The 19,992-nt window shown below is 39.5% G+C and overlaps 3 protein-coding genes and 1 pseudogene across 5 annotated transcripts in view; 1 reads left to right on the plus strand and 3 right to left on the minus strand.

Moving 5' to 3' along the window:
* Nucleotides 1-19,992, minus strand: part of LOC145495224 (inositol polyphosphate multikinase-like) — a 341,608-nt gene that overhangs the window by 55,622 nt on the left and 265,994 nt on the right. The gene's annotated exons all lie outside the window — the stretch shown is intronic.
* The window catches only part of LOC145495209 (alcohol dehydrogenase class-3-like), a 134,829-nt gene that overhangs the window by 6,541 nt on the left and 108,296 nt on the right, over nucleotides 1-19,992 (minus strand). For 2 of the 3 annotated variants that reach the window (XM_081474794.1, XM_081474795.1), the window contains one exon: nucleotides 13,043-13,181. In XM_081474794.1, coding sequence (XP_081330920.1) covers nucleotides 13,043-13,181 — 139 coding nt within the window. Of the gene's footprint in view, nucleotides 1-13,042; nucleotides 13,182-19,992 lie in introns of those variants that run through there. The other variant, XR_014050383.1, reaches the window with a different exon arrangement.
* On the minus strand, nucleotides 672-2,318 carry LOC145495713 (uncharacterized). Its single transcript, XM_081475320.1, has 2 exons — nucleotides 2,163-2,318; nucleotides 672-2,081 (listed from the first exon to the last, which is right to left on the minus strand). Exons 1-2 carry the CDS (start codon nucleotides 2,256-2,258, stop codon nucleotides 672-674), a joined length of 1,506 nt encoding a protein of 501 aa, XP_081331446.1. The 5' UTR covers nucleotides 2,259-2,318.
* On the plus strand, nucleotides 15,302-17,012 carry LOC145495714 (uncharacterized; annotated as a pseudogene).

Genomic DNA, 19,992 nt, shown 5'->3' on the forward strand with positions numbered 1-19,992 from the left:
GTCTTGTTGTTAACCCCACCCACCCCTACCTTGGTGCTACCCCAGATGGTAAGGTGTTTGACCCAACTTCTGACCATCCCTTCGGATTACTAGAAATCAAGTGTCCCTGCACTTGGAGGAATCACACCATGGAAGCAGCATGCGAGGATAGAAACTTCCCCTACAGTATGGTTGATGGAGTCCCAAAGCTTAGAACTGATGATGAAAAGGGTTATTATGCACAAATCCAGGGACAACTTGCCCTTAGTGGCTTACCTTGGTGTGACTTTGTAATATATCTATCAGGATCACATAGTCTTTTTGTACAACGTATTAACTTTGATCCTACCTATTGGAACAATACGCTGTTACCTAAATTAACCATGTTTTATTTTAAGCATTGCATTCTATTCTTGAGCAAAGAGAGGGCAACATCTGTTAATCCATGTGAACAGTCACTTTGCCACACCTACAGTGTAGCCCATTGAGAGTAGTAACTGTTAATACTGCATCATCATTAATGCACCAATTGAGGCTCCTTTGAATGGAAAAGCAAGGAAAACAAGTGTATTTGTTATTGTTGCAAACAAGTGCATTACTTAACTTTCCCTGGTAGCATTAGGTACAGGGTATTTAATGTATCTCATGTTTCTGTCACTGTTTTGTTTTGCAAGTAGATCTTGATTTTTAAGTTAGTCTTTGACTTCCTCAGCTAAAATAGGATCCATAAAGTTTGAGAGCAAACAGCACACTGTCCAAAGTTGATTTATGATTCCCAGTGAGCTGATTGGGAGTCTACTGTTGAAAATAAGAAAACACCTGACCTTCCCAATGGCTCTTTCTACATGAATCCCGTGTTTAGCTATTGTTTGTGTTCTTATGACTTCATTTTCATTAAATTGAGGTTTTTCTTTTAAAAATGGAGGAATGTTAAGTTGAAGTCCGATTTTCTGTAAGTCTCCTCCTATGTCAAACCCCTTGTCAGCCATTATGCTGTCACCTTCCAAGATTTCTGATACTTCCTTTTTTCTTGACAGTAAATCGAGAAATCCGCTCCTAAAAACTATCTGTTTGTCGGATATGGACCCTGTGTATAGCTGTGAGACAAACATAAAGCCTCCCATGGAATCGATTCCTACCAGGGATTTCAATGTATTTGTAGATTTATAGTTTGAGTAACTCTGAGACTGAATAACAAGGGAGGATGGACACTGAATTTTTAATTCAGTGCAGTCAATTATAATAATGTTATTGGGATAATCTTCCTTGAACTTTTTGGGCATGTTTTCTAGGATGACGTTCCTGTGAGGCCAGATCTTCAGGGTGCCAAGTTGTATAAACAACAGATTTAACCATGTAGTAAATGTATTTGATATTGTTGCTTCTGCGACATTAAATCTCATTGCTAAGTCAAGATTGGTTAGGCCTAAACGAAGCTTCATCATAACTAGTAAAAACTCGTCTTCCACAGATAGAACATGATCTCTTGAAGAACCAGGATCAGCTTCTGGTTCCGAGCTCCCATCATCATCGCTTTGTGATTCTTGATCAGAGTCGAATAACAACGACGTATCAATTTTGCGCTCTTTGCTCGCCTTCGTGTTCCAGTATGTGATGTGCTTTCGATGACCACCAGGGAGAACAAACTCAAGTACCCTTCGAAACTTTTCATAACTGGAAAACCCAGTTAAATGGCTAAAATATTTCTTTTCATTACCTCTTCTGTGCACTAGATCTCTCAAAACACTCACCGAGAACCTATGCTCGCAAGGTATCTCAATGTTTGATTGAATGGAACGCGAGACAAAGTTCTCCCTACCAGTTTCGTCGTATTCTCCTTCACCCTCGGATGCCGTTTCCGTTAATTCCGATTCTAGGAAAAGATTCACCTCCTCGATCTTTCTTCGTTTTTCTGGTAATGATCGCTCAGGTGTTTGTTTAGTCCAGCTAAAAATTGATGGACAAGCGCCGGCTCTCAGATACCTTTTATTAGCGTGAGGGTTTACGAAATCTTCCTCTCGGACGTGAACTGAACAAAGTTTTGAATATTTCGTGACCGCAAAATCTTTCTTCGTGTCCCTTTTTATCCTAGAGATCCAAACCTACAAGGTAAACAGATTAAATTACAGGTCCACATATAACACAAATTTACGCGATCGAGCGATCAGGCTACATGTGTTCACCTTGAGGAGTTTCTTGTCCTCTGGGAATCCATGCCAAGATAGCTCTTCCATAGTTGAGTTGTTGTAGCAATCATAAGCACAACAGTAGTGCACCATTTTGAACGAAAACAAGCGAAATTACGTCGAAAGAAGAGAACGTATCCTAACTCCGCGGTCTCTCGCTGTAATTCCTTTGCAAACACGAATGTTTGTTTACCCAATGTAAGTCACGTGTTCACCCTATGACGTAACAGTCTAAAGAGGTCTATTTGATTTTCCCGGGAAAATTACGTTATCACTTTCACATGCATCCCTGCGTTGAGAATGTCGTTTCTTCGGCATTTCAAGCTTCCCCAATTCTTAAAAAGCAACAATCTTCTGCAGAAAGTATCGCGAACATAAAAGTCTTTGATTGTAACGCTCTGCAAGTTAAAAAGCGGCTTGGTCAAGGTGCTTTTGGCAATGTGTACACCACAGAACTAGAACTGAGGAAAATGTCAAAACAATGGTTGTCAAGAAAATGTTGCATGTCCTTGACCAAGGCGAGAAGAAACTTTTCTTCAAAGAAGTAGCTCTTCTCAATAGACTTCTGCACCCCAACATTGTGAAACTGCTTGGAGTGTGCCATCAGCAGCTGGCGATAATGCTTGAATAAGTTTACTTTGACTTCAAGCTGTTTGGCGTCGACGATTTGCGTGTCAGCTTGCTTTCTGATTTCTTGCTGCAAATTAATGATTACAACTGCAAAGGATTCCACAATGTAATTAATCATGCGGCGGACTGGCGTATCTCCACGCAAAAGGAATTGCCCAAAGAGACTTAAAACCAGCCAACATACTAGTGTGCAATCGTCACTACAGCACAGTAGTTTAATTTTCGTAGTTTTGTTATTATGTCAGCTTTGCCATCTATATATGGAACTAGCAATAAATTGTTGCAAGATCCCATGGGCTCCTGATTGTTGTTGTTGTAGTGAAAGGTCATGTAGGTGTCCCTAGGGTTACCTTAAGTGCACCAGTGTGAGCCCTATTAATTAAAGTAGCAAAAACATCTGAGCTGTGCTATCAGAAGAAAAATCATTACTCGAACTCCGACACATTTAAATGAACACTTAATCTAATGTACGGACTGTTCATTTCAACAAAAATTTAAAGATAAGTCATCTTTTGACCTACGCAACAACTTTCTCGAACAGCCATACATGTAACGGCACAAGCCTTTGAAATGTAAACGTCATCTGATACAAAACGAAGAGCCTGTTCTGTAAAAAGTCAAAGTAATAACATTTTTTGTTTGTATGATGAGACTAAAGTGAAATTTTCAAGTTTGGTGTATGACACTTTTGACATATATCAAAACCACGACAGTTCTGTAACTGTTGTTCGTTTTTACACTTGGCTAATATATAATCAATTAAAAATATTGGTGACGAAATAAAATCGTCACTAAAACGTCTATTTTTATACTGTTGGAATTTACTTTCATTACACAATTTGACACGTTGTACCGACTGAGATAAAGCAACTGTCAAGTTTGCCGCACGCTCAGATGACATTTTAATTTATGCGCTACAAAAACAAAAGCAATTTAGCCTAGTGTATAATCTTTCCTGAAGAAAAAAAAGGTTTTAGACCGGTGGGTCTTCGTTTTAGACCGGTGGGTCTTTGTTTTAGACTGGTGGGTCTTCGTTTTAGACCGGTGGGTCTTCGTTTTAGACCGGTGGGTCTTCGTTTTAGACTGGTGGGTCTTGGTTTTAGACCGGTGGGTCTTCGTTTAAGACTGGTGGGTCTTCGTTTTAGACTGGTGGGTCTTCATTTTAGACCACAGGGTCTTAGGTCTTCGGTCTTCGTTTTCGACACATCCCACCACACTGTGATTGATATGTTAGCGAGGAATTAATCCATGAGAGTGTCTTGTATTCCATAATAATGTAGTTTAGAGAGTAATTGCTAATGACGCACTTTATCAAATGTTTTGCTGAAATTAAAAATTTCAAGATCAATTTCAGATCCAATATCCATATTCTTTGCAAGGTCTTCAATGGTGAGTAACAACTGAGCTCCACAGAAATGCTTTTTCCATGTTGATTTAATTAGCATTCAAGATGTTGTTCTTCTCTAAATGTTGCATAATACTCTGATAGACCACATGTTCCATCACCTTACACAGAGTCCCGGCCTGTAATGTTTGGGTCTTGCTTACTTCCTTTCTTAATGACTGGCACAATATTAGCTTACACCAATCCTCAGGCAGTTGACTTGTGTCATAAGATTGATTAAACAAGAAGGAGACAACTTTCAGCAAGCTGAGATGCTGATTCCTTTATAATATGGGTGGGGATATCATCTGGACCCCTTGTCTTTTTGCTATCAAGGCTATGGAGGAGTGTTTTTGGCTCCCTTAACATTAAAAATCATTGGATCCACGTCTGTCATACTACCAGGCCCTTTATCAGGAAAAACTGTCACATCTTCCAGTGTGAATACTTGTTGGAATTGCATATTTAGTGTTTGAGCTTTGCTAAGGCTATCCACCTTAAGTCCTGTATCACTTTTTAGGGATGGAACCCCTATCTGTTCCTGTCTCTAAGACTTAATGTAAGATCAAAACTTATCATCAGGGTTAATGTTCAATGTTTCTGCTATGAAATCATCTTGAGCCTTGCATATTTTCACCTTCAACTGCTTTTGAAAATGAAGATATTTCTGTTTGTGAGCTGGGTTGTTTAATTGCTTAAAATTGTTGTACAATCTCTTCTTCTTTCTCAGCAGTCTTTTTAAATCTCTTGTGATCCATGGAGTGTCAGCCCATGTACCCTGTTTCTTTCTAGGGACTCTCTTACATACAATTTCTATCAGCCCTGCTTTACAAAATTGCCAATTATCTTCAATAGAACATTCCAATGGATTTCTCACAAAGAAGGCTCTATTCAACTCGCTAGCATCTAATTTCACTGCATTGAAATCAGTCTTGTCAAATTTAAACACAGTTCTTGGTTTCTCATTAGAGACTTTAAATGACAGATTTGATCAAAGGATATAGCTGAGTGGTCACTTATCCCCTCCCCTACAGTGTATGTGAAGATTGCTTACTAAGTCAAAATGGCTTGTTAGAACAAGATCTAGCATTGATTCACCTCTAGTTGGAGATGATACCAATTGGGAAACAGCAAAGTTATCAATGTAGCTAACATCTTTCGGTTCAAGGACAGGCCATATTGTGGACTTGAAGACAATGATGACTGATGCTATGCAATATCTTTAATGTTAAAATCACCAGTAAGAATAATACGTGGACAAGATCCGCTGGATTGATGACAAGACAGAGATTTTTCAAGCTCATCAAGATCTCACTCTTGGGGTCCAGGTGGTCGATAAATTGATACTACTTGATGTCACTCAGTGTGACAATGTAAACAGCTTTTTGGTGAAATGGAGATTCCCTGCTGCACAACATTTAGCTGCTCTGGAATGGCGACCTTAAACTGGTTAAAATATTTTTTAATGAAGGTTTCATACTGTTTAACAGCAAGGAACATAAGCTTATGCTTATGAACAAAAACAACTCTTTTAGGGGCCACCAAACTTGTAAAAGCAATGATTGATACATACTCTGATAGTAATAATTTTATAAAGTTCTTATTAGTTTGCTATTTGATAATGCTAGTTGCTGTTTTGTTTTATTTGTCCACCAGTATTGAAAGGTCTTCCAAAAGGCTACAACGGAAGAGCAGCTTAAGAATGTATGATCTAGGGAGTGTGTATCAGCCAAGCATTGAAGACATACATCGTTGTCAGACATTTTGGCTCTAGAAAGAGACATTTTAGTTGCCAGAATGTTGTGTCTTATCTTATATTGAAACATTGATATTTTAATGTCACACTTGATCTGGAAATGTAATTCGTACACTTTTCGGACGGTTTGTGGGGTGATCAGCAGTAGGTGGTACGAAGAATTTCTTCAACAGCAAGTTGTACACATAATTGGTGGAAATGATTTCTTCTTTTTCCTCACTTTCTGGGCATCGGGAAGGAGGATTTTCAGATACTAACCTCCAAGAAGTTGAGATAGCATTAATAAGACCAAAGTAGAGGGTGAAGGGCATTTTGAGCTTAAACTTATAATAAAAGTTTTTTAAGGACAGGAATTTACTGTCCTCTTGAAGGAGATCCTGGATTCGAATTATACCCGTAGTTTCTCGGTTATAAGGCGCACTCGGCTATAAGACGCACCCTAAACTTGGCAACTTAATCATGCAAAGTTCCCAAACTGAAAATTATGTGAAAATACTCAGTTATAAGACGCACCAAGAAATGAAGAGTTCATAAAGATAAATTTTTATTCTCTTGGCACAACTAGCACGCGAACTCTCTGTAAATGTGAACAAAAGTGAAAAAGTCACACATTTAATGATATACACGAAAACAAAAGCTAAAAGCTCGCACCTCTAATGATAAACTTGAGTGTAAACAAACAACACATACACATTAATTTCAGCTTTCCTGCTCAGGAAACATATTTCGTTTTTTATAAAGATTCTAATAAATATTCAACGATCCGAGTTTGTATTATAAAAACATCAACAAGCCGAACTTAAACACAGTTGCAAAACTTACTGATACGTTCTCATCGTAAACAGTCAAATCTCAATCGTAAATATGCCAAGCTCTCGCCGTCATTCGTATGACCTCAACTTCAAGTTGAAAATCGTTGCAGAGGCCGAGGCAGTAAACAACAACCGTGAAATTGCTCATGAATACAGCATTTCAGAATCCATGGTTAGGAAATGGCGTAACCAACAACACGTTTTGTTTTCCGGCGAGCTGCGGAGGACAGCGAAGCGTGCATCTATGGGACGCTTCCGACCGAAGTATGCTGAGATGGATCAGCAATTAGCCGACTGGTTCAGCGATCAGCGAAGTCAAGGTAAGCATTGTTGAGTTTATTTTTCCATTTCCAGTAATCTGGAGTAATGTGTTTGTTACTGATGATCCATAAATCTGTTTATGTTCATTGTATTTGATCAAGGAACTGACACTTTATTTTAATTGTTGTTGCAGGTCTGTCAGTTAGCGGCATGATGCTTCGACTCAAGGCAAAAGAACTCAGCACCGACCCTGAATTTAAAGCATCCGATGGCTGGTACACGAACTGGAAACGTCGCCACTCCATCTCCATGAGAGCGAAGACCACTCTTGCTCAACGACTCCCGGCCGACATGGAAGACAAGGTTATCCAATTTCATCGATTCGTCCGGAGATCTCGCCAGCTTTGGGGGTATGATTTAAGTCGTATCCTCAATATGGATGAAACGCCAATGCGGTTTGAGCTGCCAGCCACCAGAACCTTGGAGTTCACCGGGAATAGAACAGTTCCAGTGTTGTCATGCGGTGCCGAGAAGCAGAGTTTCACAGTTACACTAACGGTGAAAGTGAACGGCGAGAAACTTCCCCCGAAGGTCATATTCAAAGGAGTTCGACAGCTGAAAATGAACGTGCCACCAAGGATGCAGGTCTCCGTTCACAAGAAGGGCTGGATGGACGAAGAAGGTAAGCTAAAACACTGTTTATTCTGAGCAGCATCTTTTCGACAAGCGAGTGAGACGAGTAAACTTCTTGTTTCTCAGAAACGAGATTCGAATTTCATTGTTGATGTATCGTGTTACCTAGCACGTGCTGTTTCGGCACGTTTCTTTCACAGGTCACAGGTCACAATCAAAACACTCAGTAAATTTCGCGATGTAACAATTACTGAGATTCACGAGAGGTTTATCGATGTTTCCATGCAACAAACCCTAACTAAAAATGTTTGATTCTATAATTTTAATGAAAAAATTTCTAGGGGTGGTATATGTACGAAATGGGTTGAAATGTAGCTTTCAGACATGTAGTGTTAATATATTTTACCGTAATAAGATAATTCATTATGATAGCAAATTGAACTGTTTTATTTCTACATTTTTTTTGAAATCTTTACGAGTATGTACTAAACAGAAACAAGAGGGTCCCCTATACCTACTCTGAAAACAATTTCACGCATTGTAATCGGCCTTTTCACGCATCACAAAAAATTCAAAAACAGCTTCACGTTAACAGAAAAAAAATCACTTTTCACGTAAAAATGCAAAGGCTAAATCATGTGTTACATAAAAATACAAATTCTATCCACGTTTCGCAAAACATACAGAACCCTCCATTTTGATGCATCGAAATGCCGTGTGCATGTGTGACACATCGTGACAGACTAGATTCTAGGTCCTCCTGTTCACTGTCGCTGTGGTTAGTTCTCAGTCGCGTGGAATGGACAGGTTTTACATCTAGTTTGGTGTAGTTTACGAGCTTTAATGACGATAAAATCTCCAAAAAAAGTGATTTATTCCCGCAAAAGTCGTTGGTTCACAAATCACGCATAAGTAAATGCATAATTCACGGATCAGTGTAAGCCTCTTTCGTTTTCATATTATATTGAAAGGCTACAAACAATTTATATTTTCAACAGAAATAAGTCTTGGCTTTCTTTGGATCATTTTTTTTTTTATTTCAGTGCTACAACTGATTTCCCCCACGCGTTTTTTTTTTTTTAAACAAGAGCTCTTATAGTTGCACTTGGGACGCACTTGTATGCATCTGTTTTATGACGTTTTGGCATATTTTTGGGTGACCTGTGACCTGTGACCTGTGAAAGAAACCTGCCGTGCTGTTTAGCACGTACGCGCGTATGCAAATTTCAGTTTGTTAGCTTTTCTCGTGCAGTTGTTTAACACAATGCGGCCTTGATAATAAAGCTTTCTAGCATTCTAAGACTGTATTTCTTATTAATTTCTGGGAGTAATGGAGTGGATTCGACGCAATCTTCGGTACACCCCAGACCAAAGAGCTCTCCTCGTGTGGGATTCATTCCGTGGGCATTTGACATTAACGCCGTGAAAGATCTTCTGGCGAGGCGAAACGTAGAAGTCGCAGTTATTCCTGGTGGACTTACGCCCGTGTTGCAGCCCCTGGACAAGTGTATCAACAAACCTTTTAAGACCAAGGTGCAATCCCAATACCAGACTTGGATGGTGAACGGTCCGTTTACTTACACTCCGTCGGGGAAGAAGCGTGCGCCGAGCAAAGAACTGGTTTTGCAGTGGATCCAAAAGGCATGGCAAGAGATACCCGCTAATTTGATCGCGAACTCATTCAAGTGCTGTGGAATATCAAATGCTCTGGACGGCACCGAGGACGAAGCTGTGTGGGACGAAGAAGAAGCTGGAGAGGAGGAAGCAGATGATGAACTGGAGAACGAGTTTGACACGGATAGCAAGGAGGAAGACTAGACATCAACAAATTTCAAAACAAAAAACAACGGCTCTTTTCAGAGCCACCCGGTTCTTTTCAGAACCACCAAATCTTAAAAAAGTCAATGACCAATGTTTAGTGTCTTTTATTTGTCTAGTTTTAACTGTAAGTTCCAGTAAAATTGCTGTCGTTAGATTTTTTTGCGTGAAAATATTCGGCTATAAGGCGTACCCCAATTTTGGCAAAAACTTCCCAAGAAAAAACAGATTTTCCTCGAAAAAACCGTGCGCCTTATAACCGAGAAACTACGGTCAAACCAACTTTTCCAAATTACCTCTTCATAAGTGAGGGAGTCACACTTCTTATAGAATCTTTAGTCATTCGCCATTCTTTTAGTACGTCACCATAAAAAGGTGGTAAATTGCCGACCTGTAGTGTGTTAATGTCAGTTACAATTTGTCAAGAAGTGTAATCCACCATACCTCTCTAGGGCTGCGTTAGGGATGATTTTCCAGGATGCTACGTTTTCGGATTTTATGCGTGGTATCCATGCGACTTTTAAGGTTTTATTCAAGATATTAAAGTCAGTCATTTTAAGTCCTCCATGTTTTCTCTCACCAATAGTAGTTGATTTCTTGATTTTAGAGGGCTTCTCATCCCAAATAAAATTAAAAATTATTGAGTTAATTTCTTTAATTAGTTGTTCAGGGATAATGAGTACAGATGTATTGTAAATTAATTTTGAAAGACCTAACGTTTTAACGATGTTTATCTTACCACGAAATGTAAGGTTTCTTCTCTTCCACCTATTTAAAGTCTTTTCTAGGTTCCGGATTTTCTCTACAAAATTTAACTCGGTTGCTTTGCGTGAATTGTATGAATTGTATTGGGTCTCGTGGCCAGCGAAAACCAAACGGAGTCTCAAGGTTGTTTTTCCAACTACCGAGCCACATCCCTTCTGTTTTTGTAGCATTAATTTCTAAGCCAGAGAGATTTTTAAAGTTATTTAGAAGTACCAGTAGTTCTGGTATAGAATCCAGGTCTCGCACGAAAACCTTGGTGTCGTCAGCATATAAGACGCTTTGATTTCTTTCTCACCTACTTTAAATCCCTTTATCATATTCTTGTTTCTAATTGCATTGGCAAGAACTTCGATACCTATCACAAAAAGCAATCTGGACAGAGGGCAACCTTGTCTGACATCCCTCTCTAAAGCAACGAATTCTGACGCATGGCCATTGTTTAAAACACAGCTGGTAACATTGTAAAAGATTTTCACCCAGTTTATAATGTGAGGTCCAAAATTAAATTTGTTAAGGGTGTCGATAAGCAAATCCCATTCAATGGTGTCAAAAGCTTTTCGAAAATCAATAAAAAGGGCAACTCCCAGGACATTTTTCTCATCTGTATATGACATAATGTCCAAAATTAAACGAACGTTTTAACCGATATAACAGCCTTTAACGTAACCGGTTTGGTCAGGGTTAATAATTTTTGGAATAACTTTTTCTAATCTCTTCACAATTGTTTTTGTCAGTATTTTATAGTCACCATTAAGAAGAGAGATTGGTCTCAGATTCTTCAGTGATGTGGTGTCTTTATTTGGTTTCGGGATGATGTAATAATCCCTATTCTTTAAGAAATTGACAAAGTTCCTGTATCAAAAGGAAAGTTAAAACTTTTTATCTTGTCAAGATGCAGTTCTTTCCAAAAAAATTTATAAAACTCTGCAGGTAATCCATCTGTTCCCGGCGATTTTTCGTTTTGCAAATCATTTAGGCTTTTAGGCATTCTTCAGTGGAGACCTTCCCTTGACACATTTGCTGATCCATATTCTCTAGAGGGGTAATGTTTTCGAAGAAAGCGGAGCCTGCATCGTTTGAATTTTCAGGATGTGTGGCCGAAGTGTAAAGAGCTTTATAATATTCCATTTGCTCTCGCAGAATCTCGAATCGATTGTTTGTGATGGTGCTGTTTCAGCATTTTAATTTTTCAATTGCCTTTTTTTCATAATTTCTTTTCTCAAGGCTATAGAAGTAACGGATGTTGCGTTCGCCGTCTTCATACCACCTCACCTTATTTCTTAGAATTGCACCTTTTGTCTTGTATTGCATAATCCTCTTTAGGCGTAGTCTGCTGTTTTGAATTTCACAAATTATATATTTGTTATTTGGTTCTGCTTCAGCTCTTTTAAACAGATCATTAATGCGGTTCTGGAGAATAGTTTCAGTGGATTTTCTTTCTCTAGATTTGTTTTTGGAATATTTCACAGTAAAACCTCTAATCTCCATTTTAATCAGATCCCATTACAGATTTAAATCTTCGACATCAATGCACTTTTGCTTGAAATTTTTGAGTTCTACATGCAACAATGACACGTAATTTTCATCATGAAGGAGTGACTGATTAAATTTCCAAAAACCTGGACCTTTTTTTGTTTGAGTTCTTCACTTTTAAAGTGAATAAAAATAGCAGAGTGGTCCGTTTCAGGAGCGAAAGTGATTGTGCATTTGTTGGTCAGGTTCATTAGCTGTCTGGAAATAAGAAAATAACCAAGATGACATTGTAATTTAAAGACTTATTTTGCCATGTAAACTTCTCTTCTTTTGGGTTTCATTACCTCCAGATGTCAGTTAGTTCATACATACCGGTATTACATCATTTATTAATTTCTTGAATTAATGGTATTTTCCGGGAGAAAGGATTGCCACCCTTCTTATCTATGTCAGTCAATGTACAATTAAAGTCCCCATCTATGATTATTATTTCTTCTGCATAGTCTTTAAGTTGATGTTGTAGTTCTTTAAAAAAGAAGACTTGTTGATGGACATCATTTGGTGTGTAAATGTTTACAAGTACAAGTCATGTATCTGAAAAAATCCAGTCTAAAATTATGTATCTACTGTTTTTGTTGGTAATTTGTTTTTCAATCTTGAAATTTAATTTTGGATGAAAGAGAATCATGGTCCCTTTGCTATGATTTTTACCGTGATTAAAGACAATATCGCCACCCCATTCTGCTCGCCAGGCGTTTTTGCATTCTTTTGAACTGTAAGTTTCTTGCAAGAAGATAAAGGAGCTGTTTTGATGATGCAACCACCTAAACATGGTGTGACGTTTTAGCAATTTGTTTAGTCCCCTGACATTTACTGACAGGCTTTTGATATCACAAAGATGAGTCATTAAGAATTTAAGCAAAGGGTGTTGCCACAGATCCCAGAGGACCAACAAACGGCTCATATGGTTCGACAGTTTTCACAGTTTCTGTCAGATTAGACTGTTGAAATTTGCATTTTGGAGTTTGATTTTGTATGCTGATATAAAAAACCATCTGATTTACATTCTAGATATGTTTGATTGTTTGATAGCATTTGAAAAACGTGTGTGTAGCATAAACCAAGAGAAAAATTAAATGTACTTGCATAAAATAAAACAAAAAGAATAACATTGACATTAAAAGGTCCAAAAAGACCTGTACACGAAGGAATACATTTAATTTTTCGCACTCCCGACTGGCTTTTGGCTATAAGATTATTTTGCGATGTATACATATGAAAAGATGATCTAATTTCAAGATTAAAAAAAAAAGAAAACAACTTGACACAAAATTTGTTTACCAACCTTTTTCCTGCATGCATTAGCTCAAAAGCTTCATTGATTTTGTCCAGTGGAAATGAGTGAGTAATAAATTCATCTACTTTTAACTTGCCAGCTAAGTACTCATCCACAAGTTTGGGAACACTTTCACAACTCTTCCATCCTAAATACAAGTAACACATATTACAACATAAAGTTAGAATGACCAAGTACAAACAAGTGCTCTACCCCCCCCCCCCCCTTACACCCCCACAGTACCACATGGCAGTTCACAAGTATGGATAAGTCCCTGGACAACTGTATATACAAAGTGCTCAGTAACCCATTTCTATTTCACTTTACATACACTTAACTCATCATACTCTATCTTTACCATAGTTAAAAAACTCTACAATTAGCCTTTTGCTCATATTGAGATTCCAGAGATAGACATTCTGAAACAGGTCTTAAAATGTTTTTGAAACCAAGATATAAGTGGTCCATTTCATCTGGGCATAATTTCAAAACTCTTCCTGAAGGCCAATGTGCTCTGCTGGTGACAACATAGTGCAAAGGCAAGAAGTATCAATGCAATCTTGAGATCAATAATGAAAACATGGGCAGAAACTCAAAGTGGGTATCCTTACGTCTCACATTGAACAGTGTCATTTCTCTTCCAGCCTAACTCTCAATGCGGATTCTTCAACAGATTATGACACAATGGCTCAAATATGTCCGGTTGTCTACCCAGAGTGGCGACTTTTGTTTTTGAGAATGACCCCTAATGCAGGTTTCCTTCTACAAAGTAGAAAACATCTTCCTGTGCTTTCCACCAGAAGGCTCTTGATTGCTGGTAAACAGCTATTGTACAGATCAATGGCCAAAGTTGAGTTTCTCATAATGTAGGTTTGATTACTATACCAACCACTGTTCAGGAAAAAAGCCTGCACTACTCTCACTCTTCTTGGTGAGGAATGCGACCAGACCAGAGCAGCGGAAATCAAACCTACTCTTTGTGAGCCTTGGCATTAATCAAAGGCAAGAAATGTCCATGATATGGAAGTAAAGCAAAACTTTATTAACTTTGTCCTTCACATACCTGTAAAAACAGTGGTGATATTATTTTCCATACTTTGGTGTGATTTGCAACACCTTTTGTCCCAGAACTTCATGTGTGGTAGTGAAAAGGATATTAATAAACAACGTTGCAGGGGGAGGTCAGCGGTCAACGATGGTGGATAGATGTAGATTTTAGAGCCCCTCTTAGTTCTGGCTGGACCATACGTATTTCACCACATAATTTGAGAAAAACATTGTAAAAGCATTTTGGTCAGGTAGAGGGACCGAAAGAAAATTGGTTGCTTTTCAACGAAAATGACAGAAACACCTTCAGGCAAGTGTAGGCTCGAACACAGCGGTCTCAAGTCTCAAGAAAGGCGAAAAATAAATATTTATTCATGAAAGCGGCACGCATGCGCTGTGTGAGTCACGGGTGGAAAGAACCCTGGAGAGTCTGAACTGACACAGTGTTAGGTTATGCAAGCATTTTCTAGCAGCATTTCCAAGTCCGTGTCTCCACACAACACCTTGTGATGTCTATTCTGGATGCAGCCACGGAAGAGGCTTGGGTCGAAGGTCAATTTTAAGTCTACAAAGAGTGGTATGGTCAATTTATGGGATGGGGGTAAATATTGTATATAAATTGACACCCTTAATAGAGTTGAAATTGACCTTGGACCCAATCCTTTTCCGCGGCCATGTCCAGAATAGATATCACAAGGTGTTGGGTGACACGGACTTGGAAATGCTGCTAGAAAATGCTCGTTTTCAGCGTAATGCGAGGAGATTTTTGGCAATCAGGTAATTGCCAGGGTGCAATGACCTTACATTTTAAACTTTGAAAAAATTGCAGATCAGATGGATTTTCTGGGCACAAACCACCTCCATTTGGACAACAGTCGAAATTGAAGTGTGTAGCCTTGACTTCGTCTTATGAAAGGGATAAACTGTGATGGCAAAGAAAGCCCAAAATAGCAGACATTACCAAAAATCACAATAGACACAAGAAATGAGTAAGTTTTATTAATCTTATGTGAAAATGTTCATTTTTCGTAATATTTAGCATTCTAAATCGACCGTATTTCATTCCCCATACAATCTCTTACAATCTCAATGGTTCCTCACATAACCTAACACCATGTCAGTTCAGACTCATCAGCCAGAGGGTTCTTTCCATCCATGACTCACACAACGCGCATGTGACGCTTTCATGAACAAATATTTATTTTTTACCTTTCTCAAGACATGAGCTTGGGATGCCTGTGGCTTGAAGAACTCAACAAGGTCAAAGACGTAAAGGACATCTTCAAATGTTTCGCAACTCTTCATGCGAATATAGCCACAGAATTCTTCCAGTTTCGTGAGAAACTCAAGGAAACAAGCGACCAAATTGTGGAATTGGAGAAGGTGGTGTTACACTTCAAAAATGAGCAGTTGGAGACAAAAAAAAGTACGATACCCGGAATTATAGAAGAGGCTGAAAAGAACAACAAGGCCACTTGTGACTACATTCTTGCCCTCAATCTGTGGGGAAGGAAATGGAATCTCTTCATCCATGGTATTACTGGAGAAATAAGTTGGAGAAATTTCTGATCTTACAAGGAAAAAGTTCATAAATTCTTCAACACTACACTCAAGATAGATCCTAGTGAAGTGAAAAATATCGATATCGCAGCCTGACACAGAATTGGAGGAAGCTGCTATGCGACCAAGGAGTTGATAATTGTCACATTTGTTGACCTACAACAATGGAATTGTATTCTCAATCTAGCCAAGAAGTTCCCAAAGGGGTCAGGTTATGGAGTTATGGTTGATCTGCCACCAGAGCTTTCCAAACTTAGAGGCTGCTTACTCAAGAAGAAAAGGGAGTTACCCTTTCAGCAACAAAAGGAGGCAAAATTTAAGTATTTACAGAAGGCCCCTTTCCTTCAACATAGGTTTAGCAGATGAAAAGAAAAGGAAAGATGTCTTTCATTGGCTTCAGCAAAAAAGCTGGACATGTATTGTCTGCAGGAGGCACATAATTTATCCAAAGTAGGCAAAAGAGAACAAGCAAGGTGAAAATCAAATCCATCAATTAGTATTTTTTGTTGTTTCTTAGTTCAAAGCTCTTCTCGTTTAGGTGTTTGAAATCAGTTGCTGTATGTGGCAGAGGAAGGATTTGTCTTTTGGCAGTAACATAGTTTGAAATTGTAGAGTTTGTATGAGGACACAACGGATGCTGGAAGTGATGAAGCCAGAGATTCTGGCGATCTTAATGGGGGTTGCCATAGGATGCCAAGTAAACAACTGGATCAAGAAGGCGTTTTCTTCGAAAAACTTTGCCAACCCAAGAATGAAAGATTGGGCCATCTTTCCACAGTTAGCGCTAGGAGAAATGAAATCGATGCACTGTTGTCAAACAAGGAAAACATTCAGCTTGTAAAGGAAAAGTTGCCTGGCTTTCTGGCTGCTGTTGAAACATTTAAAGAAGCTCATCTGGCGTATTTGTTGAATCTTCACGATGAAATTAGCATAGCGAGATGTCAAGAGCAGTTAAATTTAGAGTCTTAATGTGTCAACCTCTTTTATCAAAGAGTTCAAGAGATCAGATCAGAGGAGCTTCTCAGGTTGAGCTCTTAGATCAATCCTGAAGATTCAACGAGTCAGATCGGTTCTCGGGCCACATCTAAGACTTCGTCAAGAAATCATGATATTCGAGTCAGTGGTTCAAACGGGAGTGGTACATCATCCTTAGCGTTTGTAAGAGCAAAGGAAGCAGTGTGTAACACAGAGCTGGAAGCAGAGGCGGCTGTACTAGAGAAACAGCGGTCATTAGAGGAACAAAAGTTATGTTTGCAGCAAGAACAGGAATGTTTGACACTGGAAACTGAACTCGCCAAGTCTAAGGCTAAAGAACAAGTTTTACCTTCAATTACGGAAGCTGCACCATGTTTGTTTGTGCTGAATGCAATGAGCTTGGAATCCAGGGAGGATGAGAGGAAAGTTGAAGCACCGATTATCGGACTTGAAACCAAGCCAGTTCGAGCAAAGGGTCTATTAACAATCGCTGTTGGTTGTTCTACCTTAAATCCCGAAGCAGTAGAATGGCATCAGCGTTCATTAGTAACTAACAGGAAAGAATGCGCTGATGAGTCTTAACATTCTGGTGCGTCATCATCACCAAGTGAGAGGGCTTTTCATGTAATGCTACGGCTGCACCACCACCAAAATGCACTACAACAACAGCAGCACAAAATCATGGAAATGTTTGTCAGGCAACAGAAGAAAAGCAATCTTACCCAGCAACAGGTTCCTATCTTCAATGGTGATCCTATGGAGTATGGTCTCTTTGTTAGAGCCTTTGAAAACATCATTGAGTCCAAAACCTCCATTAGTAGTGAGAGGCTGTACTACCTTAAGCAGTTTACAAGTGGTGATGTGCAGGAACTAGTTTGATTGTGCCATTACCTTCCACCTGAAAGAGGCTATCAGGAAGCCACACGGTTGATGAAAAAGAAATTTGGTGATGATTACCGCATTGGGACTGCCTACTAAACCAAGGCGTTAAACTGGCCTGAAGTGAGAGCCGAGGACAGCGGCTCTCTGGACAGGTTTTCCATTTTCCTCATGAGATGCAAAAACACTATGGAATGCAGCAAATACCTGACCAAGCTTGAGCAGCCTGACACCATAAAAAAACTCAATATAATTAATTTACAAAAAAGTGGCGCTGTTTAGTCCATCATGTTATGAAAATTGAGGTCTGTTACGTTCAGTGACCTTGCTGAATTTGTGGGCAATGAAGCAAGAGCAACTGCCAATTCCGTATTCGGAAAGATCACTGAAGACACAAAGCCCAAGAATGAATGGAAGGACAAGCAGAACAGATCTGGTAGAAGTAAAACAGGTCTTGCTGTGCAAGGTAGGCAATATTCAGAGCCCACCTCCTGATGTGCCACCCTCTGGATCAACTCCTCCCACTGAGGATGTCTTATGTTCCTTCTGCAATTCTGGGCATGCCCTAGAAGCCTGTGAGGCCCCTAGACGCCTCCCATATCCAGACCGGATTCAATTCTTGAAATGAAAGCACCTCTACTTTGGTTGTTTGTCTTCCAATCATGCAGCCAAAGAATACCCAGAAAGGAAAACATGTACAGTTGCTAACTGTACCAGGAAACATCCCACAATTCTTCACACGAACACTGCGGGAAGAATTCAACCATCCAACATTCCTTCTGCAAGTACCTTGCCACAAGAGAAGTCCACACTCATTCATAACACAATAGTTAATCTAGACCACTCGAGAATAGGCATGGCTGTTGTTCTGGTCAAAGTTTGGTTGAAAGCTACAGGTCCTCCTGTGATTACTCACACTTTTTTGAACAGCAGTAGTTCCCCTACATTCTGCACAGAATCCTCAATGAGACAGCTAGGGGTCAGTGGTACATGAACTCAGATTTCCCTAACAACTTTGGAAAAGAAAGACAGAGTCTTATTGAAAGTTTTGTTGTGAAAGATCTTGTCAACTCTGATCTGGATGAAAATGTCTTTATCGACTTTCCAGCACTTTATACGAGACCGGAAATACCCATTTCAAAGGAGGACACACCCACACAGGGTGACATTGACCAGTGGCCACACTTGTGTGGAGTATGCCTATCTGCGGTTGATGCCAAAATAGGTCTTCTCATAGCCTGTGATGTTCCCACTATCTTTGATCCTTTGGAAGTGAAGCACAGTCGAAACGGTAGTCCTTATGCTTCCGGAACAAGTATGGGATGGGTGGTAAACGGTCCTTTAGGGTGTTATCACAAGGGAGCACATGTGACCAGTTTCTTTATCAAGGCCGACCCAGAATTTCATCAGATGGTGAAGGATTTTTATGGTAGTGGCTTCAGTGAATCCAGCACTAGTGACAAACCTGAAAGGTCACAAGAAGAGTTTTGTTTCCTCCACGAGTTGGACCGTACTGTTCTCTTGAGAGATGGTGACTATGAAATGGTGTTACCTATGAGAGATTGCGAAGCACCAGTTCCGAACAAAAAAACCGCAGGCTGAACAACGCACTTTCTGGTTAAAAAGGAAACTGCAACGTAACAAGTACTTGTACAGCAACTACAAGTGTTTCATGGCAGACATTATTGACAAGGGTTATGCCCACAAGGTTCCAGCTGATCTCCAAGAGTCCAGTAGTGTGAAATGGTACATACCGCATCATGGAATTTACCAGCTGCACAAGCCCAGGGAAATACATGTTGTTTTTGACTGCTTGGTCAAATACCAAGGCAAGTTGCTCAATGATCTGCTGCCTGAACACGTGGCCAATGCAGACAGAAGCATTTAACGACGTCCCCGAGGGAGATCCTGAGGTGAAGATGGAGGTTAAAGTGTGCATGTCCTCACTAGGGAAGCAAAGCTGTCCACTGTTAATATTTCTAGAAACGCTCTACCTGGACCCACCTAAAGAAAGTTGTGGCCTGGCTCCTACACTATCGCGAAAGACTTCTGAATGCAACCAAGAAGAACGAGTTAGGGATGGACCATTAGAAAAGTGATGGGGGTGGGACTTTTTCAGTTTGCAGGAATTTCTTTTCATGTCCACTGCCTCTGCAGGATTTTTTTTTTCGGGGTCAAGTCCCCTGCACAAATTTATTTTTTTTCAGGGGCTGGATATTCTACTGTCGCAATCTTAATCTTCACTCGCCACAATCTGATTGCCTGGAACAGGCTTTAAACAAATATGTTTATATATTTCACACTGTTGTTTTGCCTTACTGTCAAAATTATACTCAGAGGAAACATAACCAAGTATCAGACACCTTTTGTAAGCGGCTATTGCCCAACTGATGGGGTTGCATTGTATTTCTTGTTTGATGTCTAAGGAAATAACAATTTTATTAATTCCTTCCCCTTTTAACAAAATTCATTCTTGGCATGCAGTGAATCAAGGTTTT

Source organism: Orbicella franksi, chromosome 8 (assembly GCF_964199315.1).
Source record: "Orbicella franksi chromosome 8, jaOrbFran1.1, whole genome shotgun sequence".
Taxonomy (NCBI): domain Eukaryota; kingdom Metazoa; phylum Cnidaria; class Anthozoa; order Scleractinia; family Merulinidae; genus Orbicella; species Orbicella franksi.

Coding starts and splice junctions, on each gene's coding strand:
- LOC145495713 (XM_081475320.1), bottom strand. CDS start 2,258: ATGGTGCACTACTGTTGTGCTTATGATTGCTACAACAACTCAACTATG. Junction 2,082..2,162: donor AGGACAAGAAACTCCTCAAG/GTGAACACATGT, acceptor TTTACCTTGTAG/GTTTGGATCTCTAGGATAAA.